The 13243-nt window shown below is 46.2% G+C and overlaps 1 protein-coding gene across 1 annotated transcript in view; it reads left to right on the plus strand.

The window, feature by feature from the left end:
- LOC135056579 (chondroitin sulfate proteoglycan 4-like) overlaps positions 1-9115 on the plus strand; it is a 75105-nt gene extending 65990 nt beyond the window's left edge. Inside the window, exons 9-10 of the mRNA XM_063961933.1 lie at positions 6160-6343; positions 6764-9115. Coding sequence (XP_063818003.1) covers positions 6160-6343; positions 6764-8802 — 2223 coding nt within the window. The 3' untranslated portion in view covers positions 8803-9115. The remainder of the gene's footprint in view (positions 1-6159; positions 6344-6763) is intronic.
- Positions 9116-13243: the final 4128 nt, after the last annotated feature.

Here is a 13243-nt window from a genome sequence, read left to right on the forward strand (position 1 = left end):
GGCCGCCTTAAAGGAGCCTGCAGATAGAAAGCAGGAGGCTATCCTGAAGTCTGTATATACACACTCAGGTACTATACTGAGACCTGCAATTGCTTCAGCATGGATGTGTAGTGCTGCAGCTGCTTGGTCTGATACCCTGTCAGATAACATTGATTCCCTTGACAGGGATACTATTTTGCTAACCATAAAGCATATTAAAGACGTCGTCTTATATATGAGGGATGCACAGAGGGACATTTGCCGGCTGGCATCTAGAATTAATGCAATGTCCATTTCTGCCAGGAGAGTATTATGGACTCGGCAGTGGACAGGTGATGCTGATTCTAAAAGGCACATGGAGGTTTTGCCTTATAAGGGTGAGGAATTGTTTGGGGACGGTCTCTCGGACCTCGTATCCACAGCAACAGCTGGGAAGTCGACTTTTTTACCTCAGGTTCCCTCACAGCCTAAGAAAGCACCGTATTATCAAGTACAGTCCTTTCGGCCTCAGAAAGGCAAGCGGGTCAGAGGCGCGTCCTTTCTGCCCAGAGGCAGGGGTAGAGGGAAAAAGCTGCACCAGACAGCCAGTTCCCAGGAACAAAAATCCTCCCCTGCTTCCACTACGTCCACCGCATGACGCTGGGGCTCCACAGGGGGAGCCAGGTGCGGTGGGGGCGCGTCTCCGGAACTTCAGCGACCAGTGGGTTCGCTCACAGGTGGATCTCTGGGTTCTACAAGTGGTATCTCAGGGATACAAGCTGGAGTTCGAGGCGTCTCCCCCTCGCCGTTACCTCAAATCAGCCTTGCCAGCTGCTCCCAAGGAAAGGGAGGTAGTACTGGCGGCAATTCACAAGCTGTACCTCCAGCAGGTGATAATCAAAGTTCCCCTCCTTCAACAGGGACGGGGTTACTATTCCACAATGTTTGTGGTATCGAAACCAGACGGTTCGGTGAGACCCATTCTAAATTTGAAATCCTTGAACACTTATATAAGGAAGTTCAAGTTCAAAATGGAATCGCTCAGGGCGGTTATTGCAAGCCTGGAAGAGGGGGTTTTATGGTATCACTGGACATCAAGGATGCTTACCTACATGTCCCCATTTACCCACCTCACCAGGAGTACCTCAGGTTTGTGGTACAGGACTGTCATTACCAATTCCAGACGTTGCCGTTTGGTCTGTCCACGGCACCGAGGGTATTTACCAAGGTAATGGCCGAAATGATGATACTCCTTCGAAAGAAGGGAGTTATAATTATCCCGTACTTGGACGATCTCCTTATAAAGGCAAGGTCCAAGGAGCAGTTGTTAGTCGGAGTAGCACTATTTCGGGAAGTGCTACATCAGCACGGCTGGATTCTGAATATCCCAAAGTCGCAGCTAATTCCTACGAAGCGTCTGCTGTTCTTGGGCATGACTCTGGACACATAACAGAAGAAGGTGTTTCTCCCAGAGGAGAAGGCCCAGGAATTGTCATCTCTGGTCAGGGACCTCCTGAAACCAAAACAGGTGTCAGTGCATCACTGCACGCGAGTCCTGGGAAAGATGGTAGCTTCTTACGAAGCAATTCCCTTCGGCAGGTTCCATGCAAGGATCTTTCAGTGGGATCTGTTAGACAAGTGGTCCGGATCGCATCTTCAGATGCATCGGTTGATCACCCTGTCCCCGAGGGCCAGGGTGTCTCTGCTGTGGTGGCTGCAGAGTGCTCATCTTCTCGAGGGCCGCAGATTCGGCATTCAGGACTGGGTCCTGGTGACCACGGATGCAAGCCTCCGAGGTTGGGGGGCAGTCACTCAGGGAAGAAACTTCCAAGGACAGTGGTCGAGTCAGGAGACTTCCCTACTACACATAAATATTCTGGAACTAAGGGCCATTTACAATGCCCTGAGTCAAGCAGAACCCCTGCTTCAAAACCAACCGGTGCTGATTCAGTCGGACAACATCACGGCGGTCGCCCATGTAAACCGACAGGGCGGCACAAGAAGCAGGATGGCGATGGCAGAAGCCACAAGGATTCTTCGATGGGCGGAGAATCACGTGCTAGCACTGTCGGCAGTGTTCATTCCGGGAGTGGACAACTGGGAAGCAGACTTCCTCAGCAGGCACGACCTCCACCCGGGAGAGTGGGGACTTTATCCAGAAGTCTTCAAGCTGATTGTAAATCGTTGGGAAAGGCCACAGGTGGACATGATGGCGTCCCGCCTCAACAAAAAGCTAAAAAGATATTGCGCCAGGTCAAGGGACCCTCAGGCGATAGCTGTGGACGCTCTAGTGACACCGTGGGTGTATCAGTCGGTTTATGTGTTCCCTCCTCTTCCTCTCATACCAATGGTACTGAGGATAATAAGAAAGAGAGGAGTAAGAACTATACTCATCGTTCCGGATTGGCCAAGAAGAACTTGGTACCCGGAACTACAAGAAATGATCTCAGAGGACCCTTGGCCTCTGCCGCTCCGACAGGACCTGCTACAGCAGGGGCCCTGTCTGTTCCAAGACTTACCGCGGCTGCGTTTGACGGCATGGCGGTTGAACGCCGGATCCTACTGGAAAAGGGCATTCCAGATGAAGTCATTCCTACGCTGATAAAAGCTAGGAAGGATGTGACAGCAAAACATTATCACCGCATATGGCGAAAATATGTTGCTTGGTGTGAGGCCAGGAAGGCCCCAACAGAGGAATTTCAGCTGGGTCGATTTCTGCACTTCCTACAGTCAGGAGTGACTATGGGCCTAAAATTGGGATCCATTAAAGTCCAGATTTCGGCCCTGTCTATTTTCTTTCAAAAAGAACTGGCTTCACTGCCTGAAGTTCAGACGTTTGTTAAGGGAGTGCTGCATATTCAGCCCCCTTTTGTGCCTCCAGTGGCACCTTGGGATCTCAACGTTGTGTTGGATTTCCTAAAATCACATTGGTTTGAGCCACTTCAGACCGTGGAGTTGAAGTATCTCACGTGGAAGGTAGTCATGCTGTTGGCCTTGGCCTCAGCTAGGCGTGTGTCAGAATTGGCGGCTTTGTCCTGTAAAAGCCCATATCTGATTTTCCATATGGACAGGGCAGAATTGAGGACTCGTCCCCAATTTCTCCCAAAGGTGGTATCAGCGTTTCATTTGAACCAACCTATTGTGGTGCCTGCGGCTACTCAGGACTTGGAGGATTCCAAGTTGCTGGACGTAGTCCGGGCCCTGAAAATCTATGTTTCCAGGACGGCTAGAGTCAGAAAAACTGACTCGCTGTTTATCCTGCATGCACCCAACAAGCTGGGTGCTCCTGCTTCAAAGCAGACTATTGCTCGCTGGATCTGTAGCACGATTCAACTTGTACATTCTGCGGCTGGACTGCCGCATCCTAAATCAGTAACAGCCCATTCCACGAGGAAGGTGGGCTCTTCTTGGGTGGCTGCCCGAGGGGTCTCGGCTTTACAACTTTGCCGAGCTGCTACTTGGTCGGGATCAAACACTTTTGCAAAATTCTACAAGTTTGATACCCTGGCTGAGGAGGACCTTGAGTTTGCTCATTCGGTGCTGCAGAGTCATCCGCACTCTCCCGCCCGTTTGGGAGCTTTGGTATAATCCCCATGGTCCTTACGGAGTACCCAGCATCCACTAGGACGTCAGAGAAAATAAGAATTTACTCACCAGTAGTTCTATTTCTCGTAGTCCGTAGTGGATGCTGGGAGGCCGTCCCAAGTGCGGACTCTCTGCAATACATGTATATAGTTATTGCTTAACTAAAGGGTTATTGTATGAGCCATCTGTTGAGAGAGGCTCAGTTATTGTTCATACTGTTAACTGGGTATAGTTATCACAAGTTGTACGGTGTGATTGGTGTGGCTGGTATGAGTCTTACCCTGGATTCCAAAATCCTTTACTAGTAATGTCAGCTCTTCCGGGCACAGTTTCCCTAACTGAGGTCTGGAGGAGGGGCATAGAGGGAGGAGCCAGTGCACACCAGATAGTACCTAATCTTTCTTTTAAGAGTGCCCAGTCTCCTGCGGAGCCTGTCTATTCCCCATGGTCCTTACGGAGTACCCAGCATCCACTACGGACTACGAGAAATAGAATTACCGGTGAGTAAATTCTTATTATTTATTACACAGTAGAAATGGGTGGTGTCATGGCAATCAGTTACATAATGATGCAGCTCTCATACACTGATAGGCTGGAATAGCGTTGCTGTGGCGAATTCATCACCTCATGACCTTATTGCCGCAGCACAGCAATCCCAGATGATCATAGACTGGACATTGCAATATCATCATATGATCCGACTTAGGGACTCCAGTAACCACCACTACTACTATGTAACATAACAGAAAGGACGGGGTTAGTAAAAATAGATTGGTGTCAGCAGAGCGCCCAGGGGAGCGTCGCCAAAGCTGTACGTCCAGCGGCAGCACTTTGAAAACCACAATGGATTTTATGGGCAGATGTATTAAGCCCGGAGAAGTGATAAAGCAATGATAAGTGCAAGGTGATAATGCACCAGCCAATCAGCTCCAATGTGCAAATTGACAGGAGCTGATTGGCTGGTGCGTTATCACCTTCCACTTATCACTTCTCCAGGCTTAATAAATCTGCCCCTTAATGCTTGTTGGCATTACCCTCTTACCTTTTCATTGGTCAGTTAATATCAAGCCATATTTTATTACTGTTACCATTTGTAAAGCACTCTATGGGGGAATGTGATTCTATGGGAAGTGCCATGGGGATTTTCAGCTGCACACCGATTGGGCACTTATTTTAGCGTCGACCTCACATATTTTCCAGAACGCCGCATCACATTGCATCGGTATATTGAATTTCCCTCATTCCCCTCTATAAATGTTATAATACTAGAATTCTCACCCACCGAGGAAGATATGTACAGTGGTGCTTGAAAGTTTGTGAACCTTTCAGATTTTCCTACTTCTGCTGAAATTTGCCGTAAAACTTCCTCAGATTTTCACACGTTCTAAAAGTAGATAAAGAGAAGCAAATCAAACAAATGGGACAAAAAAATTAGACGTGCTTATTTCTTTTATTGAGGGAGAATTGGCACTCACAGATATGTGATATTGGGTCAAAGAATGTGACTCTTGGCTTTCAGTATCTGCTATCAGTATCTGTATTTCCAAAATACAGGTTTGTGACCATCAGTGCGTTTCTTATCATCAAGGTTAGGTGCATTGGAAAACGTAAGCTCTGTCTTTAGATTACTATAATAATGTATTTCCTGTTTTCTTAATTTGTGGTTTTCTTCAATAAGTTGTTTTTGTCTGTTTTAATAATAATATTCTGGAAAAATATATATTTTCCAAAAGTAATGAAATCAGATTATGTAATTGCTGTATGTGATACGCATCGTCATGCTATATGAGCAAGAGCAGCTTTACTGAGAGGTGAAGCTGGTACAGCCTGTAATAACCAAGTAGCAATTTATTTATTTACAGTTTCTTATATAGCGCAGCATATTCCGTTGCACTCAATGCTGTTTTAGTCGTGCTACGTATGGGTGCGCAGAACCATCGCCTTTACTTTTGGTCCAGTTTCATTTCTTAGAACTGGTTCCAGATAGAGGAAGATGGAGATCAGTGATCATTGCACAGTTATCTGGAGCGTGGAAAGTGCTAGAGACCTGGTATCTGCTTTATTTGAGCAATGTTACCTAGAGAAAATGCCCTGCACAGTAGTGATGTGATATAGTGTAAACTGGTTATGGAAGAGTGTGACATCATACTTAAGGTGAGATTTCTCCTTTCGATTTTGACTATATAGTCAAAATCGCAAGGAAAGTTATTGCAAATCGCAAGGTGTTAGCCACCTTGCGATCCTGATTCGATCCCGATGCACGGTATTACAGGGTCGGTATCGCAAGGCTAGATAGACTGTGCAGGCAAATCAATCTTGACTATCTAGTGTACTATCTAGTGTACTATCTAGTACAAAGTATAGTCAAAATTTACACTTAGTCAAAATCGTAAATACAGTAGTCAAAATCGGTGCTTCTGGGGGAGTTCAAGGGAAATCGCAGTCCAAATCGGGCATAGCAAGCATCTCACCGTGTGTATGCACCTTTACCTCTATATGTATCTCATACGCCCATCTTGTCTCGGTTTCAATCCAAAGGTCAATAATTCCTTTTTTTAAAGGTTAGACTGTATGTTGCTGAAATTCTATTATTTTGTGTCCATTCCAATGTTGTAGGTTGATGAAGGTGTAATTATGTATGAGCATACAGACACAGAAGTTTTGGTGTGGAGTACACAGGATTCCTTCACTTTCACAGTGTCCTCTTCTCCGGCTGTCCTGGAAAAGCAGGTGTTCCTTATCACAGTGTCGTATGAGGTCACTGATCCCGGCTGGCACAGCCGTCTGATCGCCAACACAGGTAACACACAGTCTCTGGGCCTGGTTATGAGTTGGACACAAGTGGGTTTGTGGATGCCTTTTGCGGGTTTCAGCATGCGTGCTATAGTAAGAGCACAACTGCACATGCGCCAAATCAGGGTTTTGCCCACAGATGGAAACTGCAAGGACCACTCTTTTCAGAAATGGGCGGTGACCATGCAGGCACATGGAACTGTTGGGAATGCCTACTGGGAATGCCATTCGATTGTCTGATTTTCACATTAGCGCAAGTAGGCAATCGCCGTACATAAAAACAGGCACAAATGTATCCTCTTCTGTGCGTAACTTGCATATATTATTCTGCCTCGTGTGCTTGTATGTGCCAAATGTGTTTTCTAAGCAAATATCCAAATTTGTTTGTCCCCCCAAATTTACTGACACTTTGCTTATTTTGTATCAGGTGCTTCCGTTGTAGAAGGAGGAAAAGTTCAGATAGACAAGTCAAAGTTAAATGCCTTAAATCTTCTGGCCAGACTGCCGGAATCTCAGCGAGCCTCCTATGAAGTCTGGTTCCAGGTGATCTCGTTACCCAGACACGGCGTGATTGTTGTCGGGGACCGGAACATTACTAAAGAAAAACCCAACTTCTCTCAGTACATTGTGAGTAAGTTTGGGATTACATACTTGCATGACGGAGCAGAGTCGCCCACGGACAACTTTACTTTTGCCACGTGGCTAAATCTAAAAAGCAAATCGGCTGTGAAGCCAGACATTGATGTGATAGAGGAGATGTTTAATATCACCGTAATTCCTGTTAATGATCAGGCTCCTGAGCTCAAGACAAAACGGTCCAATCTGAGAGTCCTGCAAGGGAAACTGATGGCATTTGCTCCAGAAAACCTAAACGTGGAAGATCTGGATAACCCCCCAGAAGATATAAAGTACACTGTGATAAGTCCACCGAACAATGGTTACTTGGCAAAATCTGACAACTTGAATGCTTCTGTCCAGTATTTTACCCAAGCAGACATTAACAAAGGTGACCTGTGGTTTGTTCAAGATGGGAGTGCAAGTTCTGGGGTGTTTTATTTTAGCGTGACGGACGGCAAACACAAACCGTTGTATAAACTCTTTAATCTGGATGTGACACCTGTTTCCATTACCCTGGTGAACAATACAAACCTGGTCTTCACTCAAGGGCAGACTTTTGTAACCATTACCAGTAGCAATCTTGCAGCTACAACAGATGGAAAGAGTACAGTGGTAAGTTATGAGATATCGCAGCCTTCCAGGTTCGGCAGCATCGTAATTGACAGCATACCAGTGACCAAGTTTGATCAGGTGGATCTAGAACTGGGCAAAGTAACCTTCCACATCGCTAACTTCACCTCATCTCAAGATAGTTTTGAGCTTTTGCTCTCCACTCCAGAAACCAACCTCACGGGACAGGTAATGAACATCACAGTGGAGCCGCTGGTAAATGTTCTACCAGGACTGAAAATACCAACAAGCATAATGTATACATTAAAGACTAAGGACTTAGATGCAACGGAACTGTCCAACCTGACCAGCAGTGACCCAGAGTATCATGTTCTTGATGCACCAGTGTATGGAAGAATTAAGAAGAAAGTGTTTCCAAAAAATGGTTATGAGGATACTGATATGTTCACACAAAGCGACATTGAGACAGGACGTATATTGTTGGCTGTTGATGCCAATGTCACAGATCAGGAAATGGTGAATGATTCCTTTGTCTTTCAGCTCTCGGCACACGGAGTGCCGCCGGCTTTGGGGTACTTCAGATATTCCGTGGTCCCATATGAACAGCTACTTGTGGAGGCCACCACATCCGTAGAACCTCTGTCACCCAGCACTGCTGCATCTTTGTATACCAGTCTGGCGTACAGGACAAGCACAGCAGGTCACTGGCTGATAAAAAACCACACAGACGTTGCCGTAAAGAGATTCGGCAATCGCAACCGTTGGGGAAACCAAAAAAGCGAGGAACCCCTGCTATCTGCAGATGTCACGTCCACTAGTACTTCCTTTAGAGGGATCATCACTAAACCGGTTGCCACTAGTCCAAAAGCAGAGCCGAGCCAGAGCAGTCCGCTTTCCATCATCATCCCGCTGGTAGTTCTTGCCATCTTGATACTTGTGATCATCTTCATTGTTTGGTTTCTACGTAAGAAACGAAAGGCAAAGCGAGCTGTACCACACGTCCGCAGCCATTCCTACAGCATGGTGCCCCAGGTCCCGTCTCCGTACACTGAAAGAAGCACCACTGTACCAACCGTGACAGTGACCCCTCTGCAAAGACCCACTGACCTCTGTTCTGCAAGCCCGGCGCTGCCAGTCAGACAGGACCATGTACTTACAGGCTCAGCCCCCTCCTTCAGTGCCCATAGTCATCAGAACTGGTTGCAGATGGATCCTGAAATGATCGAGCATTGTCGGAAGACTAACCCCACTCTTAAGAACAACCAGTATTGGGTATAGCAGACTGTGCCTGCCAAAACATTTATAATATTTTAACATATTTTATAAATATGTGTATTTATGGTATTTACTGAAATAACCATTATATTTATTTAAAAAAAAAAATTCATATGCTATGTAAGAGATACGTCATTTTCTTATTCATGTAATAGTTAACTAGTATGGTCTAGTTTTGACTGTTAACCTGATTTAAAATGTTGTGTGTGTTAATAGACACACATTTATCATGTGATCCCTTTGGAAATGTATACTTTGTGCACCAAATTTTAAATGCTATTAGTCCTATAAATGGCATGCATGTGTGTTTATCATATAGCATTATTATATCTCTTCTATGATTATATTGCTCTGAGATGAGAGATTGAGAGATAGGCGTAACCTAACATAGCCACAAGACAACTCTGATTATGGCGCATAAGCGGTCAGCATGGGTGCCCAGCCAATGGGAGCTGTCGGGTAGATGGGAAAGGAGGAGGCTTGTCAACTGCAAATAGAGAGGGAGATTCAGGTGCGGTTGTGGAAAGTATCCTTGGAAGCAACAGCGATGCTTACATATGGTAATACAGCAGGAGGCATCTGGTATAAGTAGACACATTTCATCATTAATGGCACAACAGATTATAAATGTGGCCAATCATTTTTGTGCTGGGCCGGTTTTTTTTTTTTTTTTTTAATGAAATTGTAGTTCAGTGAAACTTGGAAGACCAGTAATGTTTTCCCAGCAACCTCTTGGTGCCAGCATACACACTCTGTATGAGGATATTGTGCCTGATTCAGAGTTGTACGCTAATGCAATTGCAATTCTTGGCACTACGGAATGTTAGTAAGTGAGGCTGCCACCCAGAAATAAGAGACTCCGGAGCCATTGCAACTCAACCGCAATTACGTACACATTCACAGCCTAAATGCAAAAATGAGGAACATCAACTGCTCAAGCAGGTCTGTGGCTGTGCAGACTGGACGCGCAGTAGCGACGCAGGCACCATATTTCTCTGCATACATGGCCGCAGCTGAAAGCATATACACGCCCTAGAAACAGCCATGACATGCCTGTGTTTTTACTGCCTCTCCCCACTACCCCCTCTAAACGGTCACTTCCTCTCACTAAGGGGTATATTTACTAAGGTGCAGGTTTTTTTAGAAGTGGCGATGTTGCCCATAGCAACCAATCAGATTCTAGATTAAATCTTCTTGAAGCAGCTAGATAAATGTTAAGTTGAATCTGATAGGTTGCTATGGAAATCATCTCCACTGTAGTAAATATACCCCTCACTCTACTATGAAATCATCACTGCCAGTGGACCCGCAGAGGCACCTTTACACATGCGTAATGCGATCGCAGGGCATGCAGTGTCTGCCGATATTCGCTCAGTTGTGAAAACATCGGCATAGCGTACAACTCTGAATCGCCCATTGCGCATATCTACACCGCAGTATCAAGCTGGGTACACATTTGACAAATCAGATAGTCTACTGAGCAGCCGATACGACACAGATGTGTCCTCATATACCAGTGACACTCCAGCTGTTGTTGAACTACACATCCCAGCATGCCCTGCATCAGTTTTAGCATGGCAAATAGCAAAACTGTAGCAGGGCATGCTGGGATGTGTAGTTCAACAGCTGGAGTGTCATGGTTAGCCATCACGGTCATATACTATAGCTGCAGTCGCGCCAAACAGCCCTTCTCAGCGTGCCGGGTCCCGTGATACTGGTTTGTGCTGAGCATTTTTTGTTGCGCCTCTTCAGACGAAAAATGTGTTGTACTCTCAAACCGATCAGATAAACCGCATCACAAGACTGCACTGATTCATTTGTTATGTGACACTTGTATAACTGTATGCGCCTGCGTCTGAATCACTCGTGCTGCATGGCATATTGAGGCTAGGTGTGCGAGGACACAGTTGTATACCGTGTCAGCGTACACACTGCACAATCTGCCGTATGATAGCACAATATATGGTGTGTGGAGAACCCTACCGCCCTGTATTGTACATCGCATTGTCCCATCTGAACTGCAGCACATCACATGGTAAGATGCCGCCACACAATTCCTCAAACGATGGATTGTATGTACACACTTACACAGTGCTTGAGCAGAACGGTTACACATGCCATGATTGCATATAAAATTGTGTAGTGTGTTGCCAGCTAATGTTTAGAGGATTGGTTATGTATAAAACAATCTAAACTTTGAGATTAGATTTATTGTGCAGAGCAAATGGGACATATCTTTTGTTATGTTATTAGAAGTATTTTATATTTCTCTTGCGTCATAGAGGATACTGGGGTCCACATTAGTACCATGGGGTATAGATGGGTCCACTAGGAGCCATGGGCACTTTAAGAAATCAATAGTGTGCACTGGCTCCTCCCTCTATGCCCCTCCTACCAGACTCAGTTTAGAAAATGTGTCCGGAGGAGCTGGTCACGCTGGGGAAGCTCCTGAAGAGTTTTCTGCATTTATTTTCTATTTTATTATTTTCAGGAAGGTCTTGCTGGCACCAGACTGCCAGCTTCGTGGTACTTAGGAGGGGGGGGAGAACGACCCAACCTCCCTAGGGTTAATGGTCCCATTCCCCGCTGACAGGACACTGAGCTCCTGAGGGTCCTATTCGCAAGCCCCACCACGGTGAGCCTACAGACCCGCAGCACGCCGCCACCCCTAACAGAGCCAGAAGATTGAAGAGTGGTGAGTAGGTTAGCGGGTCGCCGCCGGTAATGGTGGGATCAGGGTAGGAGCGCAGTGATGCATGCACGCTGCTCTCCAGGCCTCAAGGGGCACTGCGTGACCTCTGTGAGGGGCGGCTGGAGACAATGTTATTACCCACTACTGGCACATATTACAGGGGTTTTAACCCACTGTAACCCTTATTCTGTCACCTCAGCCAGTATAAAAGCGGGAAGACCGCGCACCATTAAGAGCGTGGGGCCTTCACTATGAGCGGATCCAGCAGCTCACCAGCGCCATTTTCCCTTCTGCAGCTTACAATAAGCAGCCTGACAGGAAAGCGCAGCTCCTCCACACGGACTCCAGAGCTTCTCAGCAGTACCAGGGGGTCATAGTAAAGGGGGGGAGAGCAATAATCTGGTGTACTGAACCCTATTAAGGGTACTCCATTTGCGACCCAGCAAAGTCTATACTTTAGCTATAGGAGCGCTGTGTGGCTGGCTCCAATACTCTGTCTCCCTAGAAGGGCTCTATGTGGGTTAACTGTGCTTTTAACCTATTCCTCTCTGTGTGTGTTCTTTTACACTATTATGTCAAAGGAGTGTGTATTATGCACAGCAGAGTGCTTTTCTCAATCAAGGGGATCATTACAGTGTACTCAGGAAAGTACACATTCTCAGGCTAGTGGATCTGAACCTATATGGTTAGATTCATTAAAGGGGATGATTTCAAATATTTCAAACAAATTGTCCCAAAATGAAAAGGAGACGCAATATTTAAGGCAATCTGTAGATGACCTGATGAATAGAGATTCAGTGGTCATCCCAGCGTCTGACCCCTGATATTTGTCCACAGAAGCGTACTCTGGCCCAAATCATGCAAGCTGATACCGATGATGTATCAGACCCAGAGGAGGGGGAGGTGAACTTGAAGGGAGGGGATGCAGCTTTAACACAGGGAATACAGGCCCTGATTGAAGCTATTAGAGAGGTCTTACACATTCCTGACAAGGTGTCAGAGGATGAGGAGGAATCCTTTTTTAATTTGAAAAAGAAATCCTCTGCTACTTTTCCTGCTTCTAAGGAATTAAATTCCCTCTTTGAAGCAACTTGGGTTAATCCTGACAGGAAGATTCAGATTCCAAAAAGGTTAATTACATCTTTTCCGTTCCCTCAGGATGACAGGAAAAATTTTTAAAATCCACAGATAGTGGACGCTTCGGTTTCCAGGCTGTCACGCAAGATAGTTTTACCTGTTACTGGGGCAGTTTCATTGAAGGACGCTGCAGACCGCAAGATTGAGACCACTCTCAAGTATCTGTACACTGCGGCGGGGGTGGCCCAAATACCCACTATAGCTTGTGCATGGATCACTAGGGTCATTGCAAAATGGTCTGGTAATCTAATTGACGGATTAGACTCCTTATCCAGGGGGGATTCTGCTAACTTTATGGTGGAGGCCATAAAGGAGATTGGATTGCATGGCGCACGCACCACTGCCATGGCATTATCATCACGCAAGGGCTTGTGGCTTCGCCAGTGGACTGCGGATGCGGATTCCAGGAAAGACGTGGAAAGCCTTTCTTTCACAGGTGAAGCCCTTTTTGGAGATGAACTGGGTACGTGGATATCCAAGGCTACGGCGGTTAAGTCTACATACCTTCCTTCCGCAGCAACCCCGCCTAGAAAATCTTATTCTGCAGCTACTTTGCAGTACTTTTGGACAGTGAAATTTAAAGGTAAGGCCAAGGGTTCTTCTACTGCCTTCAAA

Source organism: Pseudophryne corroboree, chromosome 1 (assembly GCF_028390025.1).
Source record: "Pseudophryne corroboree isolate aPseCor3 chromosome 1, aPseCor3.hap2, whole genome shotgun sequence".
Lineage (NCBI taxonomy): Eukaryota > Metazoa > Chordata > Amphibia > Anura > Myobatrachidae > Pseudophryne > Pseudophryne corroboree.